This window comes from Dipodomys merriami, unplaced genomic scaffold (assembly GCF_024711535.1).
Source record: "Dipodomys merriami isolate MVZ:Mamm:240054 unplaced genomic scaffold, mDipMer1.0.p SCAF_4, whole genome shotgun sequence".
NCBI lineage: Eukaryota > Metazoa > Chordata > Mammalia > Rodentia > Heteromyidae > Dipodomys > Dipodomys merriami.
The window spans coordinates 23,187,910-23,213,315 of NW_027205603.1; the positions used below are offsets into that span (position 1 = coordinate 23,187,910).

The 25,406-nt window shown below is 39.8% G+C and overlaps 1 protein-coding gene across 2 annotated transcripts in view; it reads left to right on the top strand.

Moving 5' to 3' along the window:
* The window catches only part of Ube2v2 (ubiquitin conjugating enzyme E2 V2), a 50,546-nt gene extending 26,210 nt beyond the window's left edge, over window positions 1-24,336 (top strand). For both annotated transcript variants that reach the window (XM_069990690.1, XM_069990691.1), the window contains exons 3-4: window positions 12,175-12,300; window positions 21,124-24,336. In XM_069990690.1, coding sequence (XP_069846791.1) covers window positions 12,175-12,300; window positions 21,124-21,270 — 273 coding nt within the window. In that variant the 3' untranslated portion in view covers window positions 21,271-24,336. The remainder of the gene's footprint in view (window positions 1-12,174; window positions 12,301-21,123) is intronic.
* The last annotated feature ends 1,070 nt before the right edge of the window (window positions 24,337-25,406 follow it).

Consider the following 25,406-nt stretch of genomic DNA (forward strand, 5'->3'; position numbering starts at 1 on the left):
GAGGTAATGAGTACACTTCCACTTCCTCTTGAACATTGTTACCCCCTCCATTGTTTTCCCCCTACCATCCCCTCCCTCCCTCCCTTCCCCAAGGTTCTTTTTTTTTTTTTTTTTTTTTGATCGTGATTAAGTGATTACTTAATTTCCGGAAATTCACAGTATTGTGGAATAATGATGCTCATTTAAAGTCACAAGTTCATTCTAACTTTCCTGGAGCAAATTGTCTATCACAGTCTATAATATATAACGGTGCTCATATGTTATATACCATATATGTGATCAGCAGCATGGGGATATTTAGTAGTGGTTCAACCAGATGAGTGGGAGTTCTTTGTTTCTTAAGTCCTGTTAGTTTTGTCATATCACCTAACATTTTGGATTCATCATCCACTTATCAGGGAGACCATGTACTGTTTGTCTCTTCGTTCTTGGCTTACCTCGCTCAACATGATTCCTTCTAGCTCCATCCATTTCCCTGCAAATGCCATTATTTTGTCATTTCTAATGGCTGCATAATATTCCATTGTGTATAGATACCACAATTTTTGGATCCATTCATCTGTGGTGGGGCATCTAGGTTGTTTCCATATCCTAGCTATTGCGAACAGTGCTGCAATAAACATGGAGGTGCATGTGTCCTTGTATATTGGTTCCTGTTGTTCAGGGTAGATGCCTAGAAGTGGTATGACTGGGTCGTAAGGGAGGTCAATCTTTAGCTTTCTAAGGACCCTCCAGACTGCTTTCCAAAGTGGTTGTATGAGTGTACATTCCCACCAGCAGTGTAATAGCGTTCCTCGTTCTCCACATCCCCTCCAGCATTTGTCGTTGGCTGATTTGTGGATGTGGGACATTCTGACTGGGGTAAGGTGGTATCTCAGGGTTGTCTTTATTTGCATTTCCTTCACCACCAGGGATGATGAACATTTCCTCATGTGTTTCTTTGCCATTTTTATTTCTTCATTTGAGAAGTCCCTCTTTAGTTCCCTTGCCCATTTAGTAATTGGTGTGTTGGGTTTGGGAGGGATTAGTTTCTTGAGTTCCCTGTATATACAGGATGTTAACCCCTTGTCTGATATATTGCTGGTAAATATTTTTTCCCAATTAGTTGGTTGTCTTTCTAGCTTGGTTGCGATAGCTTTATCTGTGCAGAAGCTTTTTATTTTAAGGTAGTCCCATTTGTCGAGTCTCTCTCCAATTTGTTGTGACCCTGGGACTCTGTTCAGGAAGTTCCTTCCTGTGCCTATTAGTTCCAGTGTCTCTCCTACTCTGTCCTGCAGTAGTTTCAGAGATTCAGGTTTAATGTTAAGGTCTTTAATCCATTTTGAGTTGATGTTGGTGCATGGTGATAGGCTGGGGTCCACTTTTAGTTTTCTGCATGTGGCTGCCCAGTTTTCCCAGCACCAGCGGTTGAAGAGGCTGTGTTTCTTCCATTGTATGTCTTTGGCTCCTTTGTCGAATATCAGCTGGCTGTAGGCCTGTGGATTTATTTCTGGATCTTCTATTCTGTTCCATTGGTCTTCGGGTCTGTTTTTGTGCCAGTACCATGCTGTCTTTGTTATTATAGCTCTGTAGTAGAGTTTGAAGTTCGGCATGGATAGCCCTCCCATATTGTCTTTATCCCCTAGAATTGTTTTGGCTATTCTAGGTCTTTTGTTGTTCCATATGAATTTTTGGACTGTTTTCTGTATTTCAGTGATGTACGTCATTGGGATTTTAATAGGAATTGCGTTGAATTTGTATATTAGTTTTGGAAGTATTACCATCTTTACTATATTAAGTCGGCCTATCCAAGAGCATGGGAGGTCTTTCCATTTCCTAGTGTCTTCTGCAATTTCTTTCTTTAACTTTTTATAGTTCTCATTAAATAGTTCTTTTACATCTTTGGTTAGGTTAATTCCTAAATATTTTATTTTTCGGGAGGTTATTGTGAATGGGGTTGCTCCCTTTATTTCCCTCTCTTCCTGTACATTATCAGTGTATAGGAAGGCAACTGATTTTTGTGGGTTTATTTTGTATCCTGCTATTTTGCCAAAGTGATTTATGATTTCTAAGAGTTTGGGGATGGAGTTTTTGGGATCGTGGAGGTATAGTATCATGTCGTCTGCAAAAAGGGATAGTTTAACTTCTTCTTTTCCTATGAGGATCCCTTTAATGTCTTTTTCTTGCCTTATTGCCCTGGCTAAGGGTTCTAGGACTATATTGAAGAGGAGTGGAGACAGTGGGCATCCTTGCCTTGTTCCTGATTTTAGGAGAATTGGTTGTAGTTTTTCCCCATTAAGTATAATATTGGCTATTGGTCTGTCATAAATGGCTTTTATTGTTTTTAGAAATGTTCCTTCTATTCCTATTTTCTCCAGAGCTTTTAGCATGAATGAATGTTGAATTTTGTCAAAGGCCTTTTCTGCATCTGTAGCGATAATCATGTGATTCTTGACCTTGGCTCTGTTGATATGTTGGATTACATTTATTGACTTACGTATGTTAAACCATCCCTGTGTCTCTGGGATGAAGCCTACCTGGTCATAGTGAATTATTTTTTTTATGTGTTTCTGGATTCTGTTAGCTAGAATCTTGTTAAGGATCTTTGCATCTGTGTTCATCAAGGAGATTGGCCTGTAATTCTCCTTTTTGGTTGGGTCTTTGCCTGGTTTGGGGATGAGTGTGATATTGGCTTCGTAGAATGAGTTTGGGATAGCTCCTTCCTTCTCTGTTTCTCTGAAGAGCTTGAGGAGTATGGGTATTAGTTCTTGTTTAAAGGTCTTATAAAATTCTGCTGTGAATCCATCTGGTCCTGGGCTTTTTTTTGTTGGAAGACTTTTGATAGCTTCCTGTATCTCATTATAGGATATTGGCTTATTTAATTGGTTAACTTCTTCTTTGCTCAGTTTGGGCAACTTGTATTTCTCTAAAAATGCATCCATTTCTGCCCGATTTTCTTCCTTTAGAGAGTATAGCTTTTGAAAGTAGTCTGTTAGAATTGTTTGGATATCTTGGGTACGTGTGGTGATGTTTCCCGTGGCATCCCTAATCCTATTAATATGGGTTTCCTCTCTTCTTTTTTTAATTAATCTAGCCAATGGGCCATCAATTTTGTTTATTTTTTCAAAGAACCAGCTTTTTGTTTGGTTTATTTTGGTTATGGTTTTCTGATTTTCTAATTGGTTAATCTCTGCTTTTAATTTGGTTATCTGGCTTCTTCTAGTAGCTTTAGGTTCCATTTTTTCCTGTTTTTCTAGCTGTTTTAATTGCAACGTGAGATTATTTACTTGTTCTGTCTCCATTCTCTTGATGTGGGCACTGAGGGCAATAAATTTGCCCCTCAGGACTGCTTTTGCTGTGTCCCACAAGTTTCTTTGTGAGGTGTTTTCATTTTCATTGAGTTGTAGGAAATGCTTTATTTCTTCTCTGATCTCTTCTGTTATCCAGGCATTGTTAAGGAGTGTGCTGTTCAATTTCCATGTATTGGAGAAATTTCTGCGGTATGCTTTGTTATTGAGAGCTAGCTTGATTCCACTGTGGTCAGATAGGATACAGGGGATTATGTCGATCCCTTTGTATTTGCTTAAGTTCCTTGCATGAACTATGATATGGTCTATTTTGGAGAAAGTTCCGTGAGCTGCTGAGAAGAATGTGTACTGTGTTGTTTTAGGGTGAAATAGTCGGTAGATGTCAGTTAATTCCGCTTGAAGTATGGCCTCTCTTAATTCGGTAGCTTCTTTGCCAATCCTCTGGTTGGTAGACCTGTCCTTTGGTGAGAGTGGTGTGTTAAAGTCTCCTAGTATTATCGTATTGGGATCTATTTTATTCTGTAAGTTTGAGAGCATTTGTTTGACATATCTGGGTGCACCAATATTTGGGGCATATACGTTGATGATGGTTATCTCCTCCTCTTGGATTGTTCCCTTTATTAATATGTAGTGTCCGTCCTTGTCTTTCTGTACTGATTTTAATGAAAAGTTTATTTTGTCAGATATCAGGATAGCTACACCTGCTTTCTTACTGGGGGCGTTTGATTGGTAGATCCTTTTCCACCCCTTCACTCTGAGTTTGTATGTTTGGCTGAGAGGTGGGTCTCCTGAAGGCAACAGATGGATGGGTCTTGTTTTCTGATCCAGTCCTCAGTTCGTTTTCTTTTAATTGGCGAATTCAGCCCATTTATATTAAGAGAAAGTATAGAGAGATGCATTGTTGTCCCTGCCATTCCGTTTTCCTAAGTTTTTCTTCTTTCCTTTCCTCCTGTGCTTGCTCAGTTAGACTTTGAGTAACGCCTGTTTGGGGCAGGCCCCAGTTCCTGGTTGCTTTCTTCAGGTTGTGTCCCCCCTCTTAGAATTCTTTGTAATGCTGGCTTAATGTTTATGTATTCATTAAGTTTTTCTTTGCTATTAAAATTTTTCAGTTCTCTATCGAATGTGAATGCTAGCTTTGCCGGGTATATCAGTCTGGGTTGGCAGTTATTGGCTCTCAGGGCTCGGTGCTTTCCCAGGCTTTTCTTGCATTCATTGTTTGTGTGGAGAGATCTGCAGTGATTCTAATTTTTTTCCCGTTGTAGTATAGCCCCTTCTTCATTTTTGCTGCATGCAGGATTGTTTCCTTATTATTCAGATCTATCATTTTTACTATAATGTGTCTAGAAGTGTTTCTCCTGGGGTCTTGCTTGTTGGGTGTTCGATAAGCTTTTGAGATGTAGTTAAGATGGTCGTTTTTGAGGTGGGGAAAATTTTCATTGATTATCTTGTTAAATAGGTGTTGCATTCCCTTGCTCTGGAATTCCTCACCTTCGTCCACTCCGATTATGAGAAGGTTAAATTTTTTAGCATTATCTGCTTGCTCTTGAATTTCCCTTTGGTTTAATTTGAGTGATTTTTCCATATCTGTCACTTTTTGGTCCAGTTGGTGTATTCTGTCTTCTGTATCTGACACTCTACCTTCCATTTCATTCACTCTGTTGATCGTGGCTTCTATTGTGGTTTGCATGGAGGAAATGGATCCCTTTATGGATTCAGTGTTGGTTCTCAGAGTACTGATCTCACCTCTCAATGAGGTATGCATTACCTCTAATTTGGCGTTTATCTCACTTCTTACTGAGGTTTGTGCAACTTCTATTTTTGCATCCAACTCTTGTTTGATATCCTGTATCTCTTTTGATAGTTCATCCTTGTGCTCTTTCAATTTCTGACCAATTTCTCACTTTATTTCTTGAGTCATTGCCTCCAGCAACCCTTGGATGTAGCTTTTGTCTTCCATTCCTGCTTTGCTCCCACTGGGGCTCTCCCCTGCGTGGCTGCTGGCTTTTGAGGTGAGCTTGCTGTCCTGGGTGGTGGTAAACCTTGTGATTTTTCTCTGTGATTTTCGCATGGAGGTTCAGGAGACTGCTCTTCAATTTTGTTTTGGTGTGTCTGTCTTTGCTTGGTTGCTGATTCTGTATTGGTAGAGAGTCTGTGCCTGATCTGGGTTCTGTTGGGAGCCTATTTCCAGCTGCTATTCTGACTTACTTAGGATTCTCAGCTCTCTGCTGTAGATTGCTGGCAGTTCCCGCCTTTGGAAGGGTTGAGCAGCCTAGACTGCTTGTGTTGGCTCCTACGGGTGCTCTTGTGAAGAACAGATGCTCTGGATGCACTCTCCCAAATACTGGAGTCTGCTATGGGCTCCTGATGTGTTTTTGTTTGTTTGTTTTGGGCTGGTTGTGGGCTTGAACTCTAGGTTTGGGTGCTGTCCCTCAGCTCTTCAGCTCAAGGCTGGCACCCTACCATTTGAGCCACAGCACCACTTCTGACCCTTTTTGCTTTTGTGATGCTGAGGAATCAGATCCAGGGCCTCATACATCCAAAACTATCACTCTATTGCTGAGCCGCCTTAACAGTCTGAGCTCCTGCTTACTATCAGGTGCTGGCAGCCTGTGTTGCCCAATTCCCAGCCTAGGGAATATGGGTGGAGTTTTGGTGGGGTTTGGGCTTCTCTTGTCCTGGGCCTCCAGGTCTTTTGTTGTCACAGGCGTGCTTCCCGGGGAGTGCTGTTTCCTGGTTTTCTCCCCTCTGTTGAGGTGTATGCTCAGCTTTTTACTTCAGTTGGGAGGAGTTGGTCGTGTTGTTCAGGCGCCGGATCCCCGGGCCTGGTTCCGGCCCCAGCCTGGAGCGCTCGTTAGGCCTGTGCTGATGTGTATACCACCTAGGTTATGCAGCCTGGAGCGCACTCGTTAGGCCTGTGCTGATGTGTATACCACCTAGGTTATACAGCCTGGGGGACACAGTTCAAATTTCTTCTACTGTTGGTAGTCTTGACCCAGGGGCGCTGTTCCTGGCTTGGGCATTTAAGCTCCCTTCCAGGGGCGCTCTTGCTCTGGCCTGGTCAGCTGAGTGTGCTCCACGGGCTGGTGGAGCTCTCAAACAGTTCCCAGTTTTAGTGGGTCCTGTGGTCCGGGTGTTGGGGTAGGGAGTCTAGGTCAGGGTCTGGGGATTCCCTCCAGCTCTGGTCTCCCTTGAGGGATACACTTCCCCTGTGGGGTACTCACCCTGGAGCTGGTTGTTTCTGTGTGGTGTAGGTCGTCAGTTGTTGCAATCCGAGTTCAGTTGGGGTGGTTGCGGGCTGGGTTGGGCGGTGATGGCTCTGTGTGATTCTTTTCTGTCTCTGCCTCTGTCGAAGCTGTCTGGTCAAAAGTGTCCACGCTCAGGCAGCTTCTTCACAGTGCCTCTGGGGCCCGGGCGGCCCTGCCGGGTCGTTGCGATCGCTATCGGGCGGGTGGGCGGGTGGACTGCCGAAAGGTCCCTTTGTCTCGGCTTTGGCGGGATGGAGCCTCTCTGCTCCGGTGGAGAGTGAGGGGTGGGGGTGGGATCCTCGTGGAGACTCCCGGCTGGTAGGTTTCTCTGTTCCTGGCGATCCGTTGGTTTTGATCCGTTGATTTTGATCCGTTGTTCTGCAAACCGGTACCTGGTAATCTGCAAGTGGCCCCCTGTGTGTCTGGGGTTCCGGCAGCCCCGGTCGGGCCGGCTGGCCGGCGGCTTGGCGCACTGCCGCGCGGCCAGTAAAGGTTGGGGGAGGGGTCTTCGCTTTTCTCTGTTCTGAAATTCTTCTTTTCCTCTCTTTCTTTTTTTGTTATTCTCCGCCTCTGGTTTTTCTCTGAGTGTTCGTCTTTTTGTTGTTGTCGGTCTCTTGGGGAGATTAAGCGTTGGAACTCGAACTCTCTTTTTGGTTGGAGAGAGCTGTGGCGTTTCCCTACTGCCCTGTCGCCCTCTTGGTACCCCCTCCTGGCAATTGGCCTCTTAAGCATTATTCCTAAGTCTTTCTTAGGTTTGTAAAGTTTCAATTTTACGCAAAATCTTATCTAGATTGAGAAACTTTTTTTTATATTACATTCCTTAACTCAAATGTATTATACAGTATTCTTTGTCTTCAGGGAAATAGCACATTTCTGGAGATTTTGTTGTTTTTCAGTCTTTGGTTTTGAAAGCATGTTATTTTGCTGTTGGGTAAAATTTAGATTTCCTCTTGATTTGTTACAAAACTGGAAATCTTAGAGAATGAATATTTGTGTGTGTGTGCGTGAGTGCGCGCGTGCTTGGTGGAACTAGGGGTTTGATCAGGACCTTGCACTTGGCTAGACAGGTGCTCTTTACTGCTAAGCCATGCCTCTAGCCTATGTATTTTATGTATTTTTTTAAAATATTCTTTTGCAATATCCATTAGTACTCTTAAACATTTCCTTCTTTCTTTCTTTGATGAAAATTTGCCTTAAGACATTTGAGGAAAGAAATATGATATTGATGGTTAGAAGTCTTTATAACTTTGTGTTTGTAATTAAAAACTTTGTGTTTGTTTGTTTGTTTTTTGGTTGGTGGGGTTTGAACTCTGGCCTGTGCACTGTCTCTGAGCTCTTCAGTTCAAAGCTAGCATTCTACAACTTGAGCCTCAGTACCACTTCTGGTTTTCTGAGTGGTTTATTGGAGATAATAGTCTCATGGACTTTCCTGCCTGGGCTGGCTTCTTGAACTACAAGTAGCTAGGATTACAGGGGTGAGCCACTAGCATCTGGCTTAAAACCTTGATTTTTTAAAAATTGCATATGACCATTACCCTTATCTGTATTAAAAAAAAAAACAAGTGTTACCAGAATTCAGAATTAGAATAGTTTGAAGATTTAAGTAAGAACTTGGTGGAATTTTTTTGTTTGTTTGTTTTTTGCCAGTCATGGGGCCTGAACTCTGGGCGTGTGGCACTTGAGCCACAGCGCCAATTCCCGCTTTTTCTGCTTATGTGGTGCTGAGGAATCGAACCCAGGGCCTCATGCATGCAAGGCAAACACTCTACCACTGAGCCACTTTCCCAGCCCATGAATCTTAATTTGAAATTATTTAAATTTGTTTTTTTTTAAGCCACGGCTTCCAGTGGACTTAAACCTTGAGAATGTTTTATAGCTAGTGTGTCAGTTTTGTTAGTGGTCTTATGGGAAGACTCTTAACATAGTTCTCAGATGTGAGGAACTGCTATAGTCCTACTTGATCCTCTTATGTGGTTGAGATCCGTTGCAGGATTCCCAATCTAGCCTCTTTTCCTAGTGTCATTGAAGCACTTACAGTAAGTGCTGTGTCTTGCCCATGCCCAATGTGTGTGAGGAGGTAAAGACTATTTCTCAAGAGCTTCTGTACATAGAGCACATAGACAAGGCAGTACTAAAAGACCTTCCCTCTGAATTACTGTCTTGGAGTGTTAGGGGAAAATAATGGTAACTCTTCTTACTTATAACAAAGTTTATGGCTGAGGCACCTGTAATATAGATTAAAAAGAGAAAAAGATGTACATTTATTTTATTTAAATGTTAGATTTTAGAAATAAAGTCCTAAAGAAACAAGTTAGTATGTATGTATATATATATATATATATATATATATATATATATATATATATATATATATATTTTTTTTTTTTTTTTTGGCTGATTGTGTAGCCTGAACTCTGGGCCTGGGTGCTGTCCTTCAGCTCAAGGCTAGTGCTCTACCACTAGAGCCACAGCACCACTTCTGGCTTTTTCTGCTTTATGTGGTGCTGAGGAATCAAACCCAAGGCTTCATGCATGCAAGGCAAGCACTCTACCACTGAGCCACCTTCCCAGCCCAGGTTAGTATTTTATGTTAAGTTTGGTTAAGAGTAACTAGTTGGACATCATTGAACAAAAAGTATGACTGAGTGGTAATAAGCTGGAGGGAGAAACTTGGCAAGTTTTTTTTTTTTTTTGGGTCCGGTTGTGGGGCCTGAACTCTGTGCCTGGGCGCTGTCCCTCAGCTCTTCAGCTCAAGGCTAGCGCTCTACCACTTGATCCACAGTGCCTACCTCCAGCTTTTTTCTTTTTGCTTATGTGGTGCTGAGGAATCGAACCCAGGGCCTCAGGCATGCAAGGCAAGCACTCTACCACTGAGCCATCTTCCCAGCCTGCAAGTTTTTTTTTTTTAAAGGTGTAATATTTACAGCAACTTGTTCCCAAAATTGACTGATTCTTCAGCTAGTCTGTATACTAGGAAAATGCTTAAGAACTGTTGAAGGCCAGGTATGGCAGCATGTACTTGTTACTACCAGTAACATGGGGTAGCACAAATAGGAGGATCACATCCCTATTTGGCTTGGGCATAGAATGCAAGGTCCTACCTTGAAAATAACCAGGGCAGCCAGGTGCCTGTGGCTTATGGCTGTAATTCTAGTTAATTAAGAGGCTAAGATCTGAAGATCACAGTGTGAAGCCAGTCTAGGCAGGTGAGGCTCTTGAAACTTAAAAATTCTGAGGCCAGGGCCAGGTGCAGGTGCTCATGCTTGTAATCCCAGTTACTTGGGAGGCAGAGATCAGGAATTCCATAGTTTGAGGCCAGCCTGAATGAAAAATTAGTGAAACACTATCTTAATCCAATAATTTAGGCCTGGTAACTCAAACCTGTGATCTCAGTGACTTTGGAAACCATAGATAGGAGGATGGAAGTCTGAGGGTGCCTCTTACCAGTAGTGTAGGAACTACTTTAGGGGCTGGAGACATGGCTCAGTGTCTGGCAAGTGTAAGGTCCTGAGGTCAAACCTCAGTACCAAATTGAGGTAGAATTTACACATAGTTAGGCACATAGATTTTGTCATGAGTTTTAACAGGTGTACCTTGTGACCTACATACATATTGGGAGATAGAACAAACATCTCATTTGTCCCAGAAGACTGTATATTTTTCCACCCCAATTAAGAGTAATTTTACATGTTTTAGAACTGTTCTATAAGTGGAACAGCTTTCTTGTATTATTATTATTATTATCATTATTATTATTGTAGTTTGAGGCCAGATGGGGCAGACTAATTTATCAATTAACTAGCCAAAAGCTTGATCTGGAGCTGTGACTCAGTGATAGAGTACTAGCTGTGAGTGAAAAAAGCTGGACCAAAGTGTGTTGCTCTGAGTTTAAGATCCCTCTAAAATACCATTTTCACTTTTATTTTACTTTTCTCTTTTAGTGATAAAATTACACAGAGCCTTAAGGAGAAAGAAAAAGTACAGTCATAGAAATAAGCCCTCAAGGGGCTGGGAAGTTGGCTTAGTGGTAGAGCGCTTGCCTTGCATGCCTGAGGCCCTGGGTGGGTTCAATTCCTCAGCACCACATAAGCAAAAAGAAAAAAGCCGGAAGTGGTGCTGTGGCTCAAGTGGTGGAGCTCTAGCCTTGAGCTGAAGAGCTGAGGGACAGCGCCCAGGCCCAGAGTTCAGACCCCACGACCGGCCCCCCCCCCCCAAAAAAGAAATAAGTCCTCAATAATCTAGAAGCTTTAAAATAAATAATTTAGAAAACCTATTTTAAAATGATATAGAAACAATTTATTATTATGTTTCTGAATTTAGATAATAGGATTTATGGAACCACAAAATGTAGTAGTAATGGGAGGCATGAAATAATTATGCTTTATCAATAAAGATAGTATATGTTACCCCCTCATTTTTTTTATTGTGAAAATACCATACAGAGGGGTTACAATTACATGGGCAAGATAATGAGTACATTTCTTATCAAGCATTGTTGCTTCCTCCTTTGTTTCCCCTTCCCATGCCTTCCCATTTCCCCCTTCCCCCCAAACCCCCTTTGTTTTTTAAGTTACTGCTTGCAATATACATAAGGTGGCTGTTTATCTGGAAGATATACAGAGTCGTATCTCAAGTGGTGAAGTGCCTTCTTCATAGGCCTGAGTTCAAACTCTGGTACCTCATGGGAGTGGGGGAGTAAGCTTGTATAGCCAGGACCATTCTTTGTCTTCCTTTTGAGAATGAAAAGAGTGACTAATTATTAGTAATATTGGAATAAAATGAATAAAGAGGTAAAAACCTGTATAGGTGTTACACAAATAGTCTTATTATATATCGTTTTTAGATAAATCTAAATTGAAGTGGTTTTGGTTTCTAATTTGTTATAGACATTTTTTGTACTACAAAAAGTTAAGAGACCAGGGCTGGGAAGGTGGCTCAGTGGTAGAGCGCTTGCCTTGCATGCTCGAATCCCTGGGTTCGATTCCTCAGCACCACATAAGCAAAAAAAGAAAAAAGCCGGAAGTAGCGCTCTGGCTCAAGTGGTAGAGCGCTAGCCTTGAGCTGAAGAACTGAGGGACAGCGCCCAGGCCCAGAGTTCAAGACCCACGACCAGACCCCCCCCCCCAAAAAAAAAAATAGTTAAGAGACCATTCTCATACTATTTTGTAGAATTGTTTTAGTTTAGTTTAGTTTTTCCTTTGGTCATGGGGCTTGAATTCAGGGCCTGGGTACACTATCCCTGAGCTTTTTTGCCTAAGGCTAGTGGTCTACAACTTACAGCCACAACACCACTTCCAGTTTTCTGGTGGTTAATTATAAATTAAAGTCTCTTAGACTTTCCTGCCCAGGTTGGCTTCGAACAGTGATCTTAAGATCTCAGCCTCCTGAGTAGCTAGGATTACAGCTATGAACCACCAGTACCTGATAATTGTTTTAGTTTTTTAAAAAAATCTTTCTTTTTAACTATGTTTGTTGAATGTTTCCCTAACCATGTAGGTCAGATAACTTTGAATGTACAAAAATTTAATTCTTAAATCTTAAACACTATCATAAATATGTTTATATTGTATTTTTCTTATCATTTGGACATTATCTTAGGTATTATGATTATGATTTTCTTTAAAATTGTTTTTGTCTTCCAGACAAATTATGAAAACAGAATATATAGCCTAAAAGTAGAATGTGGACCTAAATATCCAGAAGCTCCTCCGTCAGTTAGATTTGTAACAAAAATTAATATGAATGGAATAAACAATTCCAGTGGAATGGTAAGTTAATTAGACTTTTAAAAATAGAAATATATGTATGTAACATATAGTACATCATATGGAGAAAGTTTTTATAAGCTATTGTTTAGGTGAAAGAATAAGGAAGTGTGTCACTCAAGATGGAGACAGGAAGATCGAGAGTTCAAGGCCAGCCTGGGCTACAAAGGAAGGATCTTTGTCTTAAGAACAACAAAAAGTTTGTCTTATGTTGTTTTTCTTCATGAAGCCTTAAAAACTTTAATGTATATCTACCTAATAGATGAAATAGTAACACTTTTTTTAGGATTTTATTTACTGTATCCATGGTTATATTTTGGTTGAATCCTTAATTTGCTGAAAAGATGATTATTTCTCAGTGAGTATTAACTTGTTTTTGTAGGGGTAAGGTACATTTGGTGAGATTAAAGGGACAAAATACTCATGAAGGGTATTTTTCTTTGAGGAACAAGTGTATCTGCTGGAATAGTCATGACTGACTATGATCTTGTTAAAGCAAATAGGCCAAAAGAATATGCTGGAGGTGACCCATAGAGTTAGTTAAAATAGCTCAATTTTTAATGTGAGTAGATTGTTAGGTTTGTATTAGGATTTTAAGATCCATACTCTATTGATGCATTATTGAGAGCACACTAACAGGCAAATACATGTTAGGAAGCAAAAATTATATAAGCATAATGACATGAAAGTATCTTTTGACTTTTTTTTTTTGGCGGGGGTGGGGGCTGGGTGGGGGAGGGGGAGTCCAGTCGTGGGGCCTGAACTCTGGGCCTGGACATTGTACCTCAGCTCTTCAGCTCAAGGCTAGCACTCTACCACTTGAGCCACAGTGCCACTTCCAGCTTTTTTCTTTTTGCTTATGTGGTGCTGAGGAATTGAACCCAGGGCCTCATGCATGCAAGGCAAGCGCTCTACCACTGAGCCACCTTCCCAGCCCAGTATCTTTGGACTTTTTGTGTGTTTCTGTTCATGTCATCTTCATGTTCCCTCTTTCCAATAATGTTTTTCATACATTAAAGGATTTCTTGTAGATTACTTCCTTTCCATATTTGTCCAGTTTCTCCTGCAAGTAACCACACTTTTGGCAACAAACAGTGTCTTTAGATTTAGAGCTGGCTCTGACTAATCCTTGCCTAGTGTACAGGTCTGAGGCTGGATTTCAAAGGACCTGGTGCTTCCCTGCTAGGAGCACTAGCCCAAAGCGTGACCCTGAGAAAAGATCAAATAAAGGTTATTAGAAACCTCAGCTTTGACATGCTGAGAGGCCACTCTCCATGTCTCACAACACCCTCTCCCCTACAAACTTCCTTTCAACTCTGAATTAGGCTATTTGAGTATCCTTTCTGGTACTGAGTTTGAGTGAGATCTGGTCTCAGACCAAAAATATAGAGTTCCTTTCCATTTTCTTGTCAGTATTTGTGATTTATTGGTATTATGTAGTCTGCCATGTGGTGGTGCACAACTGGATATGTTCAGGTTTAAATAGATCATCCTAGTGGCTTTTAATTTCTTACATATATCTTGTTTTTTACCTACTTTTGGAATGTTTGTTCTTAACCATTTTCATTTAGTTTCTGTTCTTTCAGCGATTATTCTAGAAATTAAGGTGCAAACATTTCTGTGTGAACTAATATTAAAAGATATAATTGAGGCAGGATTATGAATTTAAATTTATTGAAAAATATTGTTTAGGAGCTGGGTTTGGTGGCTCATGCCTATACTCCTAACTATTCAGGAGGCTAAGATTTGAGGATTGAGGTTCAAAGTGAGTTCTGGCAGGAAAGTCTGTGAGACTCTTTATCTTCAGTTAATTAGCAAGAAGCCAGAAGTGGAATTGTGGCTCAAGTGGTAGAGCACCAGTCTTGAGTAAAAAATGTAAGGGACAGCACTCAGGCACTGAGTTCAAGCCCCAGTTTTTTCTCTCTCTGTCTCTTTCTCGCTTTCTCCCTCTTCCTCCCTCCCTCCTTTTCTCCTTCCTTCTCCCCTTCTTTCCTTTCTTTCTCCCCCTCTTTCTCCCCTTCTGCCCTTCCCCTCTCCTTTTTCATCTCTCCTCTCCCCTGGCTCCGCCCCCCCCAAAGAATATTGTTTAGAAAACTGATGACATAGCATTGCTTTAATGGTGAAGATATTTTGTTAGCTTTTTTTTTCCCTGTCAGGTACATAGCTATTCTCAATTATTGCTTTATTTTCATACTATATATAAATTATAAGTAATTAATGCTAGGTTCTGCAGTGTTGAGAGCTAGGAAATTCAGGATTAACTTTCAGACCTATTCTAACCAGTTTATTGGAACTCTGGCTTGTGGTTCTTTTCTTTTTTTTTTTGGGGTCCAGTCATGGGGCCTGCCTGAACTCTGGGCCTGGGTGCTATCCCTCAGCTCTTCAGCTCAAGGCTAGCACTCTACCACTTGAGCCACAGTGCCACTTCTGGCTTTTTTTTTCCCTGCTTATGTGGTGCTGAGGAATCGAACCCAGGCCCTCATATATGCAAGGCAAGCACTCTACCACTGAGCCACCTTCCTAGCCCTTGAGGTTCATTTTTTGACACGTTTCTCTACTCAATACATCTATCATAGGTTGTGTCAGTTTTATGTAACTTGAGCTGGGTACCAGTGGCTCATGCCTATAATACTGGCTACTCAGGAGGCTGAGATCTGAGATTTGAGAGCCCAAGGCAGCCCAGGCAGGAAAGTCTGTGTGATTCTTATCTTCAATAAACTACTTAGCAAAAACTGGAACTGGCACTGTGGCTCAAGTGATAGAGTGCTAGCATTGAGCACAGAAAGGCTCAGGAGTAGGACCTAGGCCCTGAGTTCAAGCCCCAGCACTGCCAAAACAAACAAGAACAAGAAATACGTAACTTTCAGTCATATCTTACTTTTCTGATTGCATTGCTGCCAGCTGAATGATGGCTGCCATCCCTTGTCTAGACTCTTACAGATTATACTCTGTTCCCATTCTTTACAAAGTAGGCAGCCAGAAAAGGTCTTCCTAAAGTACAAATTATATCCTGTCATTTCATTCTTTAAGGTTCTTTGTTGGGGTGACCGGACATGTAGCTGAAGTAGTAGAGTGCCAGCCTTGTGTGAAAACGCCAAAGGAGAAACCCTGAGGCTCTGAGTTAAAAAATATTCTTTGCTGGGGGCTCAGAAGGTGGCTCAGTGGTAGAGTGCTTGCCTTGCATGCTTGAGCTCCTGGGTTTGATTCCTCAGCACCACATAAACAGGGAGGAAAAAAAAAAGTCAGAAGTGGTGCTACAGCTCAAATGGTAGAGCACTATTCTTGAGCTAAAGAGCTGAGGGACAGCGCCCAGGCCCAGAGTTCAGGCCCCACGATGGACCAAAAAAAAAAGTTCTTTGTTGTCTTTAGGTCCAGTGTACATCTTGCTTTTCTTGCTGTGGCTTATTGGAAGCCATAAGGCGAATGCTTTTCTGTTTTTCATTTGACCTCATTTTTTGCTCTTTTAGTTTGGGTATATCTTCCCCCTGTCTTTTGGGGCTCATTTCTCATTTTTTAAAATTATGTTTTCTCAGAAGAGCCTCCTGACTCTCCAATTGAAAGCTGTCCTTGCCTTTACTCTGTGGCATTTATTGTTAATTTTTTCTTTCCTTGTATTTTTATATAATTATTAGTTTTCTCTTTATTTTTAATTTATTTAGCTATTCGTGGGGCTTGAATTCAGGGCCTGGGCACTGTTCCTAAACTTGTTTTACTCAAGGCTAGCATTCTACCACTTGAGCCAAAGTGCCACTTCCAGTGTTTTCTGTTTATGTTGTACTGAGGAAACTAGAGTTTCATGCATGCTAGGCAAGCACTCTGGTATGCCACATTCCCAGCCCCTATTTTTGATTTTTTTTTTTTTTGTTGGTTGTGGGGCTTGAATTCTGGGCCTGAGTGCTGTCCCTCAGCTCTTCAGCTCAAGGCAAGCGCTCTACTGCTTGAGCTACAGTGCCACTTCTGGTTTTTCTAGTGGTTTATTGGAGATAAGAGTCTCACGGACTTTCCTGCCTGGGCTGGCTTTGAACCGTGATCCTCAGATCTCAGCCTCCTAAATAGCTAGGATTACAGGTGTGAGCCATGGGTGCCCGGCTTAGGGAATTTTTTTTCTTCTGTGTGTTGATTCTGGAGCTTGAACTCAGAGCCTGGGTGTTGTCCCTGAGTTTTTATGCCCATGGCTACACTCTACCACTTTACCACAACCCTACTTCTGATACTTAATTAAAGATAAGAGTCTCACAGATTTTTCTACCCAGGCTAGCTTCAAACAGTGAGCCTTAGATCTCAGCTTTCTGAGAAGCTAGGATTGTATGAGCTACCAGCGCCTGCTTTGTTACTGTTTTATTGAATATGTTTTCTATGCCTTTTAATTTGCCCTTTGCGTTCTATAAACCTATGGTTCATAGGTTTGGTCTGTTAATAGTGTCCCATATGTCTTCGTGTTCCATTCATATTTTATTAGTATTTTTTCTTTGTCTTTATTTGAGTGATCTAATTCCTCCTCCTGTCTTGAGATTGTATTTTCCTATGTGCCCACTCTTATAGTGAGCCTTTATTTTTTATTTATTTATTTATTTAATTTATTTTTTTGGGTCGGGTCCTGAAGCCTGAACTCTGGGCCTGGGTGCTGTCTCAGCTCTAGGCTAGCGCTCTATCACTTGAGCCACAGCGCCACTTCTGGCTTTTTTCTTTTTGTTTATGTGGTGCTGAGGAATCGAACCCAGGGCCTCATGCATGCAAGGCAAGCGCTCTACCACTGAGCCACCTTCCCAGCCCGAGCCTTTTGGGTTTCTTTCCATTTTATTGTATTATAGTTTATTGTATTGTATTTTTTATTATAAAGGTGATACACATAGGGGTTACAGTTACATAAGTTAGGCACTTAATACATTTCTTTTTCAACAGTGTTACCTCCTCATTTTTCTCCCAGTTTTTCCTTCCTGACTCCCTTCTTTCCTCTATGAGCCTTTCAACTGAGGCTTTTATTTTGAGTATTGAGCTTTTCTTTCCTGTGTTTTCAGTCTCTAGCTGTGTATTTGTAAAGAATTTCTCTCTCTCTTTTTTTTTTTTTTTTTTTTGGGTCCGGTCGTGGGGCCTGAACTCTGGGCCTAGGCGCTGTCCCTCAGCAATTCAGCTCAAGGCTAGCGCTCTACCACTTGAGTCACAGTGCCACTTCCAGCTTTTTTCTTTTTGCTTATGTGGTGCTGAGGAATCGAACCCAGGGTCTCAGGCATGCAAGGCAGGCGCTCTACCACTGAGCTACCTTCCCAGCCCAGAATTTCTCTTTTATATCCAGAATTGCCTTTGTTATTTCTTGGATTTTCTTTGAATTCATTCAGGTGTGTATATACATGTCTTCTTTAGTTTTGTTGATTATTCATTGATCTTTTGAGTTCATTGTTTAAAATTTCATGTTTTGCTCTTACTTGAGTCCTTTACTGTAGAATTGTTTTTTGTTTTTTTTTTTTTTTTTACTGTAGAATTGTTGACTTTCGGAAAAGACATGCTGCCTTGTTTTTCTCATATTAATTTCTACATTTGGGATTTGTGGATTTTAATGTTTGCCACCTCTGCCCCCCCAAAAGAAAACAAAAACAAAAACAACCAACCAAAAACCTAAAAGATTATCATAGGTGAAAAATAAGGGAAAGCTACTTATTGACAGCTCTAAACATTTCAGACTTGGAGGGGAAAGATACCTACCCTCCTCAACAAGGAAGTATATATTGACTATTCTTATCATTGTCTGCTTGTTTTTTTAGTTTGTTTTAGGTATTTGTGATCTTGCTTCCTTTTGTGTTCTTTGTCCTTCCTTCCCCCTCCTCCAGCCCTCAGAAAGCCACAGTATATTTACCTTTTAATATTACATTTTTAATCATCTTCTCCCTCTCAAACTTTTACTTACTTTCTATCCACAATGTGTTACATGTACCTGATGAATTATAATTCACAAGCCCGTAATAGCCAGTGTTGATTTAGCAGTATTTAAATTTATTTTTTATTCTTTTAATTGTTATTATAAAGGTGATGGACTGAGGGGTTACAATTACATAAGTCAGGTAATGAGTACAATTCTTTTTGGATAATGTCACCCCTTCCCTCCCTCTCTTCCAGTTTTGCTTCCCATCCCCACCTACAAGTTGTAGAATTCATTTTCAACATAATGTCTATAATACCATTGCTGCATTTGTTCACCCTTTTTCCCTCCATTTCTGTGTGATTTAGATGAATAAATGAACTGCCATTTATTGTTATGTTTTTTCCTGTTTTTGGAGTAGGTTGGTATAGTTCACTTTAAAAAAAAAATTTATGAAACTCTTGCTACTCTTTTTTTTTTTTTTTTTTTTGGTCCATCTTCGGGCATGAACTCTGGGCCTGGGTGCTGTCCTTCAGCTCTTTAGCTCAAGGCTAACACTGTAACACTTGAGCTACAGCGCCACTTCTGGTTTTCTGGCGATTTATTTGAGATAAGAATTTCACAGACTTTCCTGCCTGGGCTGGCTTTGAACCATGTTCCTCAGATCTCAGCTTCCTGAGTAGCTAGGATTACAGGTATGAGCCACTGGCACTGGGCTCTTGCTACTCTTTCAAGCCTTGTATAAAGTGTTATTCATTTTAGCATTATAGCATTTTTTTCTCCTTTGACTAAGAGAACTATCACTTAAAATTATATATTGTTTTTAACTTTTTATATTGTGATATTTACATTCTGTACTATTTGTTCAAGGTGTACAGTTTTTCTCCCCACTGTTGTGGATCAAACCCCAGGTTTTGTGCATGCTAGTCAAGTTCTGTACTACTCAGCTACATCTCAAACACCACTTGCTTTTGTACATTATTTATTTTTATTTTATTTTTTTATTTTTTTGTCAGTTGTGGGGCTTGAACTCTGGGCCTGGACACTCTCCCTCAGCTCTTCATTTCAAAGCTAGTGCTCTACCACTTGAGTTACAGCACCACTTCTGGTTTTCTGAGTGGTTTATTGGAGATAGGAGTCTCACAGACTTTCCTGCCAGGGCTGGCTTTGAACCATGGTCCTCATATCTCAGCCTTCTGAGTAGATAAGATTACAGGCATGAGCCACCATGCCCAGCCACCACTTGCTTTTGAATCTTCACAGAATTGTGGATCTATCATTTAGAGTATTTCATTCTTTCCAAAAGAAATCCATACCCTGTTGTCACTTGTATCTACTTCTTCACCCTAAACAATACTAATTTGCAATCTATTTTTTGTGTTTTAAGATTTGCCTTTTCTGGATACTTTATGTAAATAAATTGATACGTATTCTTTTGTGACTTAAACATGTTTTCAAGATTCATCCATACTTTTGCATGTATTGATATTTTATTGACTGTGTGTATGTATCTGTGTCTGTGTGTGTGTATCTGTGTCTGTGTGTGTGTCTGTGTGTGTGTCTGTACGTGCACCAGTGCTGGGGCTTGAAATTGGCCTGAATGCTTAAGACTAATACTGTACCTACCACTTAAGCTACAGCTCCACTTCTGGATTTTTTTAGCAGTTAATTGGACATAAGAGTCTCAGAGACTTTCCTGCTGTGCTGGCTTCAAATTGATTCTCCAGATCTCAGGCTTCTGAATAGCTAGGATTATAGGCAAATCCACCAGTGCTGATCTCAGCGTAGTTTTGATTTTTTTTTTCTCTGATTGCTAAAGGTGTTGAGCATTTTTTAAATGAACTGGCCCATTTGTGCTTAGTTTGAGAACTGTCCAATTCACCTGTCCATTTTTTGCATCATTATTCTTTGGTGCTTATTTTTTGAGCTCTATATATCCTGGATATTAATATTTTGTCAAAGAATAACTAGCAAAGGCTGTATTTTATTATGTATATTGTCTCTTCATTCTGTTGTTCCTTTTGGTATGCAGAAGCTTCTTTATTGATAAACTCCTCTTTGTTAATTCTTGCTCTTATTTTGTGGGCAGTTGGAATCATATTCAAAAAGTTCCTGCCTATGTCTATATCTTTTAAATTTTTCTTGTATTTTAAAAGTTTCAGCCTGGTTCTGGTGGCTCTCGCTCTTCAGGAGTCCGAAGTCTGAGGATTGCTGATTGCTGTTCAAAGCCAGCCTAGGTAGAAAAGTCCATGAGATTCTTACCTCCAGTTAACCACCCGAAAACCAGAAGTGGCTCTGTGGCTCCAAATGGTAGAGTGCTAGCCTTAAGCAACAGCTCAGGGGCAGCACTCAGGCCCCTAGTTCAAGCTCCACAATGGACAAAAAAAAGTCTCAGGTTTTTCATAAAGGTCTTTATTCAGGGTATTCTACAAGGTGAAAGATGGGGATCTAGTTTAGTCTTCTACATGTGGATATCTAGTTTTCCCAGAACTTTTGGTTGAAGAGGCTGTCTTTTCTTTGATGTGTTTTTTACCTAGCAAACCAGAGGATTTATTTCTGGCTCCTTTATGCTGTTCCATTATTCTATTATAACATTTGTTTCTGATGACAACGTATACCTACCACATGTTTATTACAGAAATATACATACAAAAAGAAATCTAGAGTTCTGGGAAATTTCTGTGAAAGCATTATTTTTGCTAAATAGACTATTTCTGAACTTGCATCCTCATTAAAATATGCTTAATGAGGATGCAATAGTGCTATCTTCTTATTTTTCTTTTTGAGATAGGGTCTTGTTATGTAACCCAGGAAGGCCTTGAACTATGTAGCTCAGATTGATTTTGAACTTTATAATTATCCTACCTATGCCTCCCCATGTTCTGATATTATAGGTGAATGCTGTTATGCCTGGCTGTGGTTCCATAGTACTTTGAACCTGGAAATTAATTTTACTCTTTTTCCCACTTCAGGTGGATGCACGGAGCATACCAGTGTTAGCAAAGTGGCAAAATTCATATAGCATCAAAGTTGTACTTCAAGAGCTAAGACGTCTAATGATGTCCAAGGAAAATATGAAGCTTCCACAGCCACCTGAAGGACAAACATATAATAACTAATTTTAGTGAATTGCAAATTTGTCTTAAATCAACCTTCTACTCATATTAATGTCTTGATTAAATATCACAATGCAAAATACCTACACATTAAGTAAGAGAATTCCAGCTGGTAAATATGACCTGGACACTTGTAAGAATATATTTAATATATGTACACCCATTATGTTTTCAGGTAACAGGAGGAAAAATGCAGCAGAATTTTTCTTTCTCTTGTTAAGGCACTGTCATTTAAACATGAACCTGGAGTACTCGAATTAGAACTCAGGTTTTGAAGGTGAAAGCATTGCAAGAAGAGTCAGATGGCAGTGGAAAATGAGTGCGCTTCTGAAACATAAAATCTCCAGAAGGAAAAACTGAAGTGGCATGCTTTATCCATCTTACTTAGTGAAAAAGCTGCAGTTGAAATTGGTTAAAGTAGCAGGTACAGTGGATATTGTCAAAAATTGTGTTAATTTTTGAAACAGTGTGGGTGCTGACTACTAGTAGTATCAAAAATATGTTCAGGATTGTTTTGATACCTGTATTTATAATAAAAAGATGTTGGGGGGGTCGATGAATTTCTGTTAAAAGCTGTTCCTGTGTGTTACATGTAACAGACATGACAAATATTTGTTTACAGTCTTTGTTTAATAAACCATGCATTTATGTTTAAGTCAACAAAAAGGAAATAAGTGTATGGATATGTGATTTTGAGATTAAAGGTAGTCTTAAAATGTAAATAAAATGTGGAACTGTCCTAAGAGACTATGCCATTTCTATTACATTGGTATATATGTGTGTGTGTATATGTGTATATATATATACATATACATATATATATATATATATATATATATATATATATACACACACACACACACACACACACACTCCTTGTCAAGGTAGCAAAAGTTAGAATTATTGTAGCTTTTCATCAAAATGCACCCTTTATTATGTATCCTATTTTTTGTAAATGTGATTGGAATTTGCAGAGCATTTAACAAATAATTTATGTTCTTTTTTTGCACCATGGAATTTACCTTGCACCAGTTATTATATATCTAATTCGATTTCTTCAGAAATAGTAACATTAAAACATTAAAATAACATTAAAAAGGTCTTTGGTGCCGGTATGAAGCCCTGGGTTAAATCCCTGATACTGAGGACAAAAAAAAAAAAAATCTGATATATCACAGTTCTTATAGAATTAGATTGTAGATTATTTAAGTGTACATTCCCACTTGTCTTCATTACACTTTTTCTTTTTCGGTGACTTTGCTGAATAGAATGAATTGATTAGAGACATTTCTTCCTGTAGTTAATACTTTTAAAACTGACAAGGTTTAATTTTATCCATTCCACCAACAAATAACTGTGAAGTCAGAAATTCATTTATGTTCTACTTTACCAAAATGACATGAGCCTTTAGATCATTGTTTTCATGTGAAGTATATTTCATGTCAAGGTCACTGTTTTCACTGGGTATATTGCTTTGTTACAGATGTTTTATGAATTCACTGAAGAATATTGAAAGACAGGTAAAAAGGGTCCTTTTATTTTGGCAAGTTTGATTTTCTTATCTTTTACTTAAGAATATTTAGGCAAGCCAAAATCATGATTGTGAACATGCTAAATTATATGTCCAAACTTTGCTTGTAAAATAAAGAAAAAGCAGTTGACTTTAGATTATTTAAAAAATATTTTAGTTACCTTTTTAAAAAAATTGGTACTGGGATTTTAACTCAGGGCTTCTCCCTTGTTTAGCTTTCTTGCTTGTCTGGTACTCTACCACCTGAGCCATGCCTCCAGCTCTGCTCTTTTTGCTGGTTATTTTAGGGATGGACTCTCCTGTTTGGGCTAGTTTCACACTGAGACCTGCCAGATCTCAGCTTCCTGAGTAACTAGCACTACACATGTGGAGTCACTGGTGCCTGATTGATTTATGTTTTTTGTGTATGCTGGTCCTGGCGCTTGAACTCAGGGCCTGGGCACTGTCCCTGAGCTGTTTTGCTCAAGGCTAACACTCTGCTACTTAAGCCACATCTCCACTTCAGCCACAGCTCCACTTCAGCCACAGCGCCACTTCTGGCTTTTAGCTGGTTTATTAACAATAAACATCTCATGGATTTCCCTACCCAGGCTGGCTATGTATTGAGAACCTCAGAGTTAGCCTCCTGAGTAGCTAGGATTACAAGTGTAAGTCACTACACTCAACTTCGTTTCTTTAATAGTTTAACATGGACATGCCTGAAACATACCCTGGTATGTTTAAGAGTGAAAGCCTTGAGCTACCTTAATTATTAGTACATTAAAGTCAGTGACAGTTTAAACATTAATCTTAATATGGCTAGTCTTTTAATTATTGAAGATAACCTTAAATACTTTAATATGAAGACCTACACATACAAATTAGTACATTTCAATTAAAATAGATTTAAAATGGAATTTATGTTAAAAACAAGTATTGAAGAAGATTAAATGGAATCACACTGACACTCTATGAAGTCTGATGCTAACTGGTAGTCATGAGTCTATAGTAACTTTTCACTCTGCAAATGTCTTATACATGAAAGCTAGGAACTAATTGAATGATGTTGGCAGGCTGAGATCTTATCCTTTGATCTTATGTCCCCTTTCCTTTCTTGATATATGCACCATTGTGTGCCTCCCACTCACCCTGGTAAATGGCGCCCAAGTTAGATCTATGATGTTTTCTCTCCTTTGTTTTGGGGTTTATGAATCTCTGTAGAAATCTGCATGCCAATTAACCAGTCTCCAAAAGTAGAATCCATTTTGCATGTCACAATCCAGATTTACATGGCAATCTAAATGCACTGATTGATATATGAAGAGTTAGCATACATAGAGCCTCTTTAAATTATATTAACTTTTCTAAGACACCAATTGCGAAGCAATTTTTCCTGCTTGTTTTGTGAAGTGGCTAAAGGTCATAGGAGTGTGTGGTATCACTTTTCAATTGAACTGTAAAATTGCCTTAGAAATTTGTTTAAAGATTAGCAAGTGAGTCCTTGAGGATGTTCATACTAATAAAGATTACAAAAATAAAATTCTTGTCCTATTAGGTCAGTTTTATGCTTTAATGGTATTAATTACTTGATGACTAGTTTTCAGAATTGGTAATTTTGAAAATATTTTCTCTACAATTTTAAAGAAATGGCATTTGTTTTGGGGGGCTTGTATTCTACTTCCCAAGATTTTGGAACATAAACATTGGGTAATAGAGATAATGTCACTTAAAGCCTTTTGGATGTAAAACAAAATTTATAACTGTATCTTATTCTTTAAAGAAAGTACTAAATTTTTTCCCATTAAAATTTTTTTTGTTTTTGTTTTTGTTGGTTGTGAGGTCTGAACTCTGGGCTGGGCACTGTCCCTCAGCTCTTTAGCTCAAGGCTAGCACTCTACCACTTGAACCCCAGTGCCACTTCCGGCTTTTTCTGCTTTATGTGGTGCTGAGGAATCAAACCCAGGGCCTCATGCATGCAAGGCAAGCACTCTAACCACTGAGCTACCTTCCCAGATCCATTGTTTTTGTTTTTTAAAATGGCTATGTATTATAAAGGTGATGTATATACGCGTTACAGTTACATAAATCAGTCTCTCAGTTCCTCCCCCCCAGCTTTTTCTGCTTAAGTGGTTCTGAGGAATCAAACCCAGGGCCTCATGCATGCAAGGCAAGCACTCTACCACTGAGCCACCTTCCCAGCCCATGGCTCCTTTTTTTAATAGGCTTGGTTTGCATGACTTTGGGTGATTCTCTTATGTATCATGAACAATAGCATTAAACTATGTCTTTGGTCAAACCATGTTATCAATCTCAATGAGCACATGACTGTTCTTATGTACATTTTAAAATAGGGTTTGGGGAAATGTTTTAAAGATTCCTCCTCCCCCCAGGTTTGCTTTGTTTATGGGTGTACTTCTTAGCGGGGGGGGGGGTGTTGCTGAGGAGACACTTTAGTTTTTTGGTAATATTAAGGAAGTTCTCTGTACTAATTTGGCTGGCTTGGTTATTTTCACAAAAGCCTGGCACCAGTGGCTCATGTTAGCTACTCAGGAGGATCATGATTAGAAGCCAGTGTTACAGAATTGATCGGAACAATTAATTCCAACCCAATGTTTTAATAAAAAACAGG